The sequence below is a fragment of the Colias eurytheme genome, chromosome 5 (assembly GCF_061535395.1).
Source record: "Colias eurytheme isolate Ceu_HAF_F1 chromosome 5, ilColEury1 Martin Lab GWU primary, whole genome shotgun sequence".
In the NCBI taxonomy this organism is placed as follows: domain Eukaryota; kingdom Metazoa; phylum Arthropoda; class Insecta; order Lepidoptera; family Pieridae; genus Colias; species Colias eurytheme.
In genome coordinates this window covers 11,814,089-11,826,172 of record NC_142984.1, presented here as the reverse complement: position 1 = coordinate 11,826,172, position 12,084 = coordinate 11,814,089, and the positions used below count along the sequence as shown (strand labels likewise).

At 34.1% G+C, this 12,084-nt stretch overlaps 1 protein-coding gene across 1 annotated transcript in view; it reads right to left on the bottom strand.

Annotated features, from left to right (window-relative positions):
• LOC149908695 (uncharacterized) overlaps nt 1–7,243 on the bottom strand; it is a 36,307-nt gene extending 29,064 nt beyond the window's left edge. Inside the window, exon 1 of the mRNA XM_090102231.1 lies at nt 6,742–7,243. Within this exon, the coding sequence (XP_089958357.1) occupies nt 6,742–6,907 (166 nt within the window). The 5' untranslated portion in view covers nt 6,908–7,243. The remainder of the gene's footprint in view (nt 1–6,741) is intronic.
• Between the last annotated feature and the right edge of the window lie 4,841 nt (nt 7,244–12,084).

The window sequence follows — 12,084 nt, the reverse complement described above, 5'->3', positions numbered from 1 at the left end:
CTCGAGAACGGCTGAACCGATTTCGATCATTCTTTTTTTATTATATTCCTTGAAGTACGAGGATGGTTTTTATGTAGAGAAAACGTAAATATTATGTACCACGGGCGAAGCCGGGGCGGACCGCTAGTATATATATATAAATGAATCGCAAAATGTGTTGGTAAGCGCATAACTCGAGAACGGCTGAACCGATTTCGATCATTCTTTTTTTATTATATTCCTTGAAGTACGAGGATGGTTTTTATGTAGAGAAAACGTAAATATTATGTACCACGGGCGAAGCCGGGGCGGACCGCTAGTATATATATATATAAATGAATCGCAAAATGTGTTGGTAAGCGCATAACTCGAGAACGGCTGAACCGATTTCGATAATTCTTTTTTTATTATATTCCTTGAAGTACGAGGATGGTTCTTATGTAGAGAAAACGTAAACATGTACCACGGGCGAAGCCGGGGCGGACCGCTAGTCTTCTTATATATAAAAATGAATCGCAAAATGTGTTGGTAAGCGCATAACTCGAGAACGGCTGAACCGATTTCGATAATTCTTTTTTTATTATATCCCTTGAAGTACGAGGATGGTTCTTATAGCTAGAGAGCTAGTTAGTTTAGTTTTAGTGCAGTGGCAGTGTAAATGTTGTTGTTGAGGTTATGTAAATTTAACACTTTAGTTAACTACCAAGATATAAAGAAATGAGGATAGGACACAATTACTATTGGTTGAGGTATTTATAAACTCATAATATACTTTTAAAAAAATCACGTTTTAATAAATTTCTAGAATTAAATTAGAACAGCTGATTCAAAATAGCCTAAAAAATCTTAATAATAATAATTACGCTTCACAGCAAGAAGAAATGTACCATATGTACCCGCACAAAGTCGATATTGTGTTGCCTACCGTTCGACTCAATGGCTAGGGTTGTAACTACCTTTAATAATTATTACCAAACTAATAAACCGAGTGATGCGAAATAACCATAATTCTTTTAGAGTTTGATAAAATGATCAGGCAGGTATTTTCTTTAATCCTCTGAATTCTCGGTTACTAAATTGTATCGTTGAAATTATTCTTAATCGCGTAAATTTAATAAATAATCATATGGAAAACACTTTTCATTTGTTTTTTTACTTTCACGCCCAACTACTATACAATAATTACGTTGTTTCGGTATTTTGACGAGAAAACGCAGGAAACATCCGTTGTATCATTTTAGATAGATTGTATATTTTGTATCTGTAGAATTGAAATCAAAGCTATGTATATGTTGTCTCCATTCTTTTCTTATCGGATTGTTGATCCCAATGCGAATGCGTCACTTAAATTTTATAAAAGACAATTAAGAACATCAAAAATAAAGTGATACGTAAATATTTCACAGTGCAATATATTATATAATTAATAATAATTATATATTTATGAAAAAATAATTACATCAGATTTAATAATAGCAATTGTTTTGAATGTACATAATATGAATAAATGATTACATCATAATAGTAATAATTACAATTGTTTTATTTCCCATTTGTTGCAACCCTAGCATATCTTCATGTAGCAGCAGAAGTACCTACACTGGCGGCGCGGCGGCATCGTGCGACATCAAAGAAAGGCATTGCCTTACTAGGTAAGTTTATAATGACTCATTTCTTTTATTATATAATTTACGTTTTACTTTTACAGAATCCGATTCAATGGATTATGAAGACGAGTCACACAACGCCATACGATAGTGATGATGAATGAACATTTCAATAAATGCATGCGTGTTTTTTTATGTTGTTTTGTAATTGTTAATTGTTTCTTAAATAAAGAAATATCAAATAAACTAAATATTTAAATGATGATTTGTTATTTGCAACACAACTTTATATTTGAGATTCTTTACAAATGTATATTTAGTTTTGTATCATCAAATTTATAAATTTTATTCCATAGTTTTCAAAATTAAATGTAAATGACCATAAAAACATTAATAAAGTAAATCATTGATGTAAGGTCAGGGAACGTAATACATATATACATCTGACCATGTAGAAGCTAAGTCTTGTTGACTGCTGAAGTCTGTAAAGTTTTGTTGTCTGCTGAAGTCTGTACGCAATGAAAATGTCTGCCGTTTCGAAAATAAGTTTTTAAGACCCTAATAAATAAAATATATGTATATATAATGGCAGATCTGGTCAAATACTTTCAAAATTGTATTTTTTTCAGCACTTTCATAAGTGTCTGCCAGAATGTTATCCGCGTGATAATGGTCTGCCATTGTTATTTTCCGATAGTAATAATAATCTATTTTCAAATATCAAAATGGCAGACGTGGTCAAATGGTTTCAAAGTTCGCCAAAAATTTCCACCTGTCTTACCTAAGCGCGCACCCCGTCCACCACTCTGGGCTTAGTGACTCCTCATCTCATGTATAGTAGGTATAGGGGAATCAACACACAAAAATCCAGGTCTGGTCAAATACATACAGGTAGCTTTGCGCTAGCTCTCTAGCTATTACTTCTTATGGAGAGAAAACGTAAACATGTACCACGGGCGAAGCCGGGGCGGACCGCTAGTAAATAATAAAATAATAAATAGTGTATTAGATTTGTTATTGTATCTTGTATACCTACGAATAATTATTCTTACGTCTTGTTGGGAAATGTTCAAATACCTACCTATTGAAATAATTTACTGTTACAAATCATTAGTGTTATTAGTTTTGAGTGAATAGGCATGGATCAGAAATTCAGAATATAATATGCTACTAACTACTCAAATACATACATGTTTACACAACAAACACCACTGACCTCTATAACTATAAGTTATAGAGGTCAGTGACCGTCAGTGACAAACACTATGGATACCTACGCTCGCGAATGCAAATTCGGTGATTTACTAATTATTGATACCTAGTCATTGAATTCGTTTTGAAATAGCCTGTACTTTGTAATTTTTAGTGTTATAGACATTTATAAAATGTGGTGCTCATTTTTTTGTAATAAATCATCCCGAACGCTATTGTATTTTCGTTGTTTTATTTCAAGTGAACACCTAGGTATACAATTTTGTCACGAGCCGCCTCTGGCCTCTGGGTGAAATAAACAAGTCAAATGATTTTTGTTCTAATTGTATTTTGGTAGTAGTTTGTTTAGAATTTACATTACCATTGTTTAATTTTTATTTTGTATTTGCAGTAAAATAAAAAGATGAAAAACTTCATTAGGTATATTGTACGACACCTCACTCTGAATCGCGCTAGCGAAATTTTTTCGTTACAGAGCACATATACAACTTTCGGACAATCTTCATTGAGGCCGGCCGGCAAATCGAGTATGTCGAGAAACTTCACTTATTCGATGGAGGTATTCTACCTTCCTTCCTCCACAGTTGTGGGACCCCGACGTGCATTGAACACGCAGCTTTCTGATACTAGTAGCTAAAATCAAAACCACAGATATGTCTGTGATCAAAACCATAATAATATTTTTACCTATTATTTTACTAAAAGTCGAGTGCATCGAAATCGTAAATATGTTTTTCACCTTCCTGGTTTTTTTTCCATAGTAAATAGTGTTTTTGATTTGTTGTTGTATGAATAATTATTCTTACTTGTTGGTTATGAAATGTATTTTGAAATAATTTACTTTTACAAATCATTACTGATATTAGTTTTGAGTGAAAATGCTTGGATCAGCATAATATCATATTTGCTACTTCAAATACATGTTTTGATTAAAAAAAAACAATAGTGTAATGTAGGTAATAAAATAAAACTGCGTTTTATTGTAGGTAATCAATTTTGACATTATTTATTTCCCAAAATTACAATAAAATAGTTTACGCCAACAAATATAACTTTTATTTTTATAACAATCCTACTTCCTACTAATGCGAAAGTTCATACATGTTTCAAAAGAAAAACTTTTACTTTTACTATTATTTCAATTTATCCGGTTTAATTAAGACTTAATATTGATACATATGATCATTATAAATACAAATAGGAATTAACAATATAACGAATACGTGGCACAACTAAAATTTTACCGATACCACCCGTGGTCATTCTCCTTTGTGGGTCATTTGTAACAGGATGGCGGTTCTACAGCGAAAAAAGAAAAATGATGGTCAGAACGCTGATACCGGATACCTTAAGATACTGTAATATAAAATATTACTAGATTAGATAAAATATTATAGGTAGTATCATCACCGTGTGTGACGCGCTTTACATTCACGCCATCTAGAGTTAAATCTTTATCATTTTTGTATACGTCTGTGTGTGTAAACGACCCTGTATGCAATGACAGATGTTAAAACGCATAATTTTACCGAATTGGGTGGATTTTAAGGCAATGATATAACATATTTCAATAAAATATAATATTCAGTAACCGCCATGACTATTCCTAGGTTTGATGACTATTCCAATTACGCAAAAACTCAAATAAACTAGAAATGTAGAATTCAGCGCCATCTAGCGGGATATTGGCTGGGAACAGATCGTTGCAATCACCTTAAATAAATAATTATTATCTATAGCTTACTTGGTATGAACTGTATATGAATTTCGATGATAGCTTAGATATATCATCGAAATTCATTTAGTTATGAATTATGATGTGTTAAGAAGAGCAACTATGGAGTTTCTTGCCGATTCTTCTCCATAGATACTGCTTTCCGAATCGGTGGTAAATTTTAAAAAATGTTATGACGATTCAAAAGTGCTCTTAAAAGAAGCCTTATTGAATAAATAAATGTTTGAGTTTGAGTTTAGCAATAACTTTAACAAATCATCAAAAGCACAGGTTGTGAGACGTGACTGCGCTTGAGTTGCTTTCAAATTATTTACGTACTTTATAAATAATCTACAGGGTGTCACACTTTCGGTATACTAAGCGCGAAGGGACTTGTAGTTTTGCATACACTGATCACGTAAAAAATACTCAAATAACAAAATTACGTGAAAAATTTTTCGCCAAATTTTTCCTTAAAATCCATGTATTCTTCTCTAGCTTCGCGCAGCCGGCATATATCGCTTTGCTAATGTGAGCATTTTGTCTATGAAAAGATAATCTTAAACGATAGCTCACGTGCGGGTGGCCAAGTTGGGCGGGTTGCTTTTTAGGGGTGTACACATGGAATTTTAAGAACTCTTCTATTTGAAAAAAAAATGCGTCTGGAATTTTATAAGTATTTTTTACGTACTCAGCGTATGCAAAACTACAAGTCCCTTTGCGCTTAGTATACCGAAAGTGGGACACCCTGTATACATATTATAATAAATCTGTAGAAGGGTCAATTCTGTACATTGAAAATATTGAAAAAATAAATAGCAGGGGGTGTTACTGGATCGATACCAAACCCAAATATGTGATTAAAAAAATTTTTGTCTGTCTGTCTGTCTGTCTGTATGTGAAGACATCACGTGAAAACTACGGTTCGATTTCGATGAAACTTGGTATAATTATACCTTATTATCCTGGGCGTAAAATAGGATACTTTTTATCCTGGAAAAATACGTAGAAAAAAATAAACTTAATTTTTCAGTTTTATCCATAGACGTTGTTCTGTAGAACCGAGAACACACGTTGGGTATTATAATAGGCCTAGCCGTATTTGGGTCCAATAGATATTTATAAGATGTTAATGTCAGAGTTACTCAAAATGGAGAAATAAACTATCCACGCGAAGACCCACATCCGCGCGGACGGAGTCGCGGGCGGAAGCTAGTTTAAAATAATTTAAATGAGTACCTACCTACAATAAGGGTTTAACAAAAACGAATTAAGGGTGCGTATAAAGCAAAATTACCAATCTTCTATTAGATGATACGTGTAATATTCAAGACCAATTTTTTATTCTTTTTTGTAATGCTTTCTTCTTTATTTTGAGGATTTCAGTTAAATCTAATTTTATTTAATTGAAATCCTCCAGTTGTTTACGTCGCGAACGAAGTCGCGGGCATCAGCTAGTTGATAATAATAAATAAGAATGAGGAAATTTTAGTCACTTGTATAACATAATGTCTATAAACGGTTCCAGTCATAATATAATTAATATCAAACATAATTTTAACCTTTGATCTTTATAAATTTATTATAATATTATAATTATAAAATATATACAGGGTGTAATCGTTAAGTGCGCACAGGCGATTATTCCGTAACTATTGCAGATATCAAAAAACTTTAAACTGATATGGAAAGCCCTTTACCTAAAATGAGTAAAATGAATATAATAACTTTTTAAAACAAACACGCCCATACATTTAGTATGAGATATGACTATCCTAAACATGTAATATGAAAAATTTTGGTTCTTTTTTTGAATTTGTGCTTAAATTACTTCGCAAATTTTAATAAAAATTCATTTGGAAACTGTAAATAGAGCTCGATGTGGAATACAATGGTATTCCAAAACGAGGACGTCACTTCGAACATTTGCTTTGAACACAAAATGTATGGAAATTTCAATGTATGGGAGTGTTTAATGTAACTTTTTTGGATATTTCCTGTTTTATTTTCTAAAAGTTATTATAGTAATCTTACTCATTAGGTATAGGGCTTTCAATATCAGTTTAAAGTTTTTTGATATGGGCAATAGTTCCGAAATAATCGCCTGTGCACACTTAACGATTACACCCTGTATAAGAAAGATACGAATAAATAAATAGACTTATAAAAGTTTCGGTATGTACTTATAACTAAGTATTTATTGGAATGTTTATTTGTATTCATACAAACCATCAACATTAAAGAAGTATTCGTCGTCAGCCTCGCCCCGGTACAGGCAGCGGGGCGCCGCGCCGGGCGGCGGCGGCGGGCAGCGCAGCGCAGCGCCCTCCGCGCCTCTCTCGCATCTCGCTAACAGCACCCACAGCACCAGACACCGCCACCTTCTCACTTCCATTGTTTATCCATATTTCAATTGTTCGAGGCGTGGAATACGCACCGTTGTAGCGGTTATCAGACGATTACGCGCACAAATATACCCTGATGACTACATGTTATTTACCGCATACCGCTGACTAGTTTCTTGGTAAATCCACTTTTTCCTGTTACCTTGTTTACGTTTATATTATAGTGTAACGTTTTAGAAATATTTAAGCACATTTCAAATTAGTGAATTGCATTTTGCCTGTTATTACCGATTCGGTTTCTAATAATCGTTACTCTTTAAGAGTTAACTGACTTAATTACGACTGAAAAACGATGTAAATACGATTCACAAACAAAATACACACCCACGCCGCCGCCGTACGTAGACATACTGTCACTGAACAAATTACTGGCGTTTGGCGAACGCGTACGCGTCGGAGTGACGTTAAACGTCAAAATAATGTCAGTGTCAGTTGACTCAGGTGTTATCGGGATTTGAGAGTATTATATATTACAGTAGTAGTAGTAGAAGTTAGTTTAAGTATAAAGCTGCGTACGGATAGCGCGTTCCTGTGTTACGCGTAGTGGAGAAACACTGTCCACGCGTACATTGGATACGCGTACAGCTCTTGTACGGACCGCCGCGAACCTGTACGCGAGGTCAATCGATCCAAAACGCTCCGCGAGCCCCAGTCATTCGCCATGACTCAGAATTTTCAGTTCATTTGAAATTGCCTTCCATGCATATTGGCGAAAATCGTTATTTCGATAATCATTTAGTGTGCTATCCCACATGACCCGGTGAAATTCATAAAGTTGAATCAATCTGATAATATTTTCATTATTAAAACTCGAAGAACACGCGTGTTTATTCATTTTGCCGTCCAATTGTAGCGTAGCCGGCCGCGCGAGTTCTCTTTGACGCGCGACCAAAAACCGACTGAGGATCGGCTCGCGCTCGAGTTGGCTCACGCGGTACGCGTACCCCAAGAGTGAACGCGTAGCTGCAGGTTACTTTCTATACGGAACTAGGCGTTCCGGATACGTGTAAACTGAGAACGCGTACCAGGGTACGCGCAATCCGTACGCAGCTTAAGGGTTTTGGAGATTATACGACTATGAAATCCATACTAATATTATAAATGCGAAAGTAACTCTGTCTGTCTGTTACTCAATCACGCCTAAACTACTGAACCAATTTGCATGAAATTTGGTATGGATATATTTTGATACCCGAGAAAGGACATAGGCCACCTTTTATTGCGAAATATGTACCACGGGCGAAGCCGGGGCGGACCTCTAGTAATATTATAAATGCGAAAGTGTGTTTACTGTTTATTCTTTTTAGGGCCGATTTTTCAATGCTGGGATAAAACTTATTTGCCGAATAATGTATAAAACTACCATTTTAAAAACGTATTCTAATTCGCCGTGTTTGACAGTTTACGTGACATTTTAATATTATCGTGTAATACTTTATTGGACGGATAAGTTTTATCCAAGCATTGAAAAATCGGCCCTTAATGTGACATGGCCATGGGTAACTTTTGACAGCGGTGAAACGACTCATACTAATGCGAATTTAACATCAGGGGAATCAGCGGGCAAAGAAAAATATATGAATATTGTTTTCAATAAAAATGATGATGATGATATTGTTCATGAACGCCCAACGACCAGGCGAGTTTATACGTTCGCTAGCTATGCAGATACTGAGCCATCTGCGCACGCGCGGCCTGTGGATAGAGAGCATAGCGTACGGGATGTGGGTGGGAATAGGTGGGTGGTTTACTTTAATCAGTCGTAAAAATTTCCAATTTTAGGAAGATTAGAAATATGATTTTAACAATAGTTAGGGAAATTTCGATTGACAGAAAAATTACGATGAGTCAGGAAAAATTTCTATAAGTCAGGAAAATTTCCATAAGTCGGGAAAATTTCTATAAGCTGGAAAATTTCCATAAGAAAGCAAAATTTCTATAAACAAGGAAAATTTCTATACGTCAGGAAAATTTATATAGATAAGGAAAATTTTCCGGCGACATTTCCTAATGGCTACAACTTGAGTGACTTCAAGAAGAGAGTGTACCTCCACCTCAAAAAGTCGGCAACGCATCTGCAGAAGCCCCTGTAGATGAATATGGGCGGTGGACTCGCTTAAGATCAGGCGCTCCACAAGCCCGTTTGCCCACTCTTATAAAAAAAAAGTTGTATAAGTCAGGAAAATGTTTATAAGCCAGGAAAATTTCTATTCACCAGGAAAATTTCCATAATAAAGGAAAATTTAAGACAGGAAAATTTCCATAAGTCCGGAAAATTTCTATACGCCAGGAAAATTTATATAAGCCAGGAATATTTATATACGTCAGGAAAATTTGTATAAGTCAGGAAAAATTATATACGCCAGGAAAATTTCTCTTTGTGGGGAAAATTTCTATACGCCAGGAAAATTTATATAAGCCAGGAAAATTTATATACGTCAGGAAAATTTGTATAAGTCAGGAAAAATTATATACGCCAGGACAATTTCTTTACGTCAGGAAAAATTCTATAAGCCAGGAAAATTTCTATACGTGAGGAAAATTTCTCTTTGCCGCAAAAATTTCTATAAGTCAGGAAAAATCCATAAGTCGGGAAAATTTCGCTAAGACAGGAGAATTTCTATACGTCAGGAAAATTTCTCCTTGTGGAGAAAATTTCTATAAGTCATGAAAATTTCGATAAGTAGGTAATTAAAAAATTGTGATAAAATACGTATTTAAGGCGATAGAAACGATTCAACTACAAATTTATATTTAAACATGGTATGCATAATAAATAACCTTATATTTCGTGTTTCACAGAAATAATTCAGAAGAGAACTTAAGGACGCTGTCACAAATCTGCGTTACTCATATTTAGGTATCTAACGTCGCAACGTGGTGCGCGGGAACAACACGCTCACGTAAACATAGCGCATTCCATTCTTCATACTTGATATTATTTTTATTGAAATTGATTTTAGAAGATTACTGGGAACTTAAAAAAATCATTTTGTTATTTTTATTAGTAGGTACGATCCTGATAAGTATGTTAGTGTATTAACCAACTTAAAAAAGTGTGACTATTTTACAACAATTTGAATAATAATCAATAATTAATGAATTGTATTATTGTATACAATATCGAAGCTTTTTAAGAAATGTAGGTATAAAATACTTTTTTATGAATTATTAATTATTATCATACATAATATTGTTACCGGCAATAAACCCTTCAAAGTCGCTTTCTCTGTCCCTATGTCCCTTTGTATGCTTAAATCTTTAAAACTACGCAACAGATTTTGATGCGGTTTTTTTTAATAGATAGAGTTATTCAAGAGGAAGGCAAAGCGGGCGAAGCCGCGGGCGGTAAGCTAGTATTCATATATTTTTCTATGCCCGCGGATTCCCCTGATGTTAAATTCGCATTAGTATAACGCGAATCATGTAAAAAGAACGCTGGATGAAAGTGCTGGGGTATGTTTTGGCATGTATCGAATTTAGCACGAAAGTTATTTGCTGCTTATTTTATTTTTGAAGTAGGCTCTCGAGTCGTGGCTTCGCAACTACATATTTGTTATTCTTATACCACCTCATAACACCAAATAGACCAATAAATCGCCAATGCGCAGCTTAACCGCCAGTGTTCTTTTTACATGACGCGACCTATATGAGTCGTTTCACCGCTGTCAAAAGTTACCCATGGCCATGTCACATTAAAACGAATAAACACACTTTCGCATTTATAATATTATGCTAGAGGTCCGCCCCGGCTTCGCCCGTGGCACATATTTCGCAATAAAAGGTAGCCTATGGTATGTCCTTTCTCGGGTATCAAAATATCTCCATACCAAATTTCATGCAAATTGGTTCAGTAGTTTAGGCGTGATTGAGTAACAGACAGACAGACAGAGTTACTTTCGCATTTATAATATTATAGTATGGATTAGTGGATAACTAAGTAATTTATTCCGAAACAAAATAGGTATATGCACTTACTTCAATTAAATGAAAAAAAAGAGTGTGTGATATACGTGTCAGAAGTGAAACTTTTTTGGCAAGATTTAAAGATAACATCAGTCACCAATAATCATTACCTTACAAAATAGCTTTAAAAACCTTGCTTGCTTAGTAAACTTTTTAGTAGTAGTAGGTAGGTACCTAACTAAGTACCTATGTTAATATTATGTATAAAACCTCAACTTCGGCTGTTTAATGTTTATTTCAATAAGGTTAAGGTATATATAGTAACATATTGCTCAATGGCCAAGCAGTTTTTGTGAAGGTCTTTCCCGCTCGGAGACGACATTGCAGTTTCACCAGCCGAAAGTGGAACAAAAAAAATTAAGAACATTTCACTCGCTTTTAGTTTTCATAATTTGACATGCGGGACGCATCTAACATTTTGCGGGACTATTTTACTAATTCTTCCAAAGCGGGATGTCATCTAGCCAACAGTTGTCCGCCTCGTAACTTCGACTTCGTAGATTTTTTTAAATAAAATCCAACATTGAAAATCTTTCATCTCACTGATATCATCTGTATAATTTTCATTGTATTAATAGGTAGGTATAAAAAATAAAACAAAAAATAAAAAAAATCACTGCTTTTATTCTTAAATAAACATTCATTTACTTAGTATTTGAAATTTATACATTTAACGAGCATAACTATTTACAAAACATCTGTTTAAATTAATTAGATTAAGGGCCGATTTTTCAATGCTTGGATAAAACTTATCCGTCCAATAAAGTATTACACGATAATATTAAAATGTCACGTAAACTGTCAAACACGGCGAATTAGAATACGTTTTTAAAATGGTAGTTTTATACATTATTCGACAAATAAGTTTTATCCCAGCATTGAAAAATCGGCCCTAAGACTAAATATATATTTTTTTTCAAAGTATAAGTAACTAGATAATAATATAGAATGGGGTTTGCATTATACTAGTAGATAGTATTTTTGAGTTTAGGTACCTCCTATAGAAACTTAATTCTGAAATGTAAAAACAAATAAAGATCTGAAACAATTGTATCATTCGATATAGTTATTATTTAGTTTGTCTATTTTTAAAATCCGAGTAATATCTAAATCTAAATAAAATTACAAATAAAACCCCGTCATAACCACTACTTGAATAAGACTTGAATAGATCTTGGATTCCGACACGAGTTTACATGGA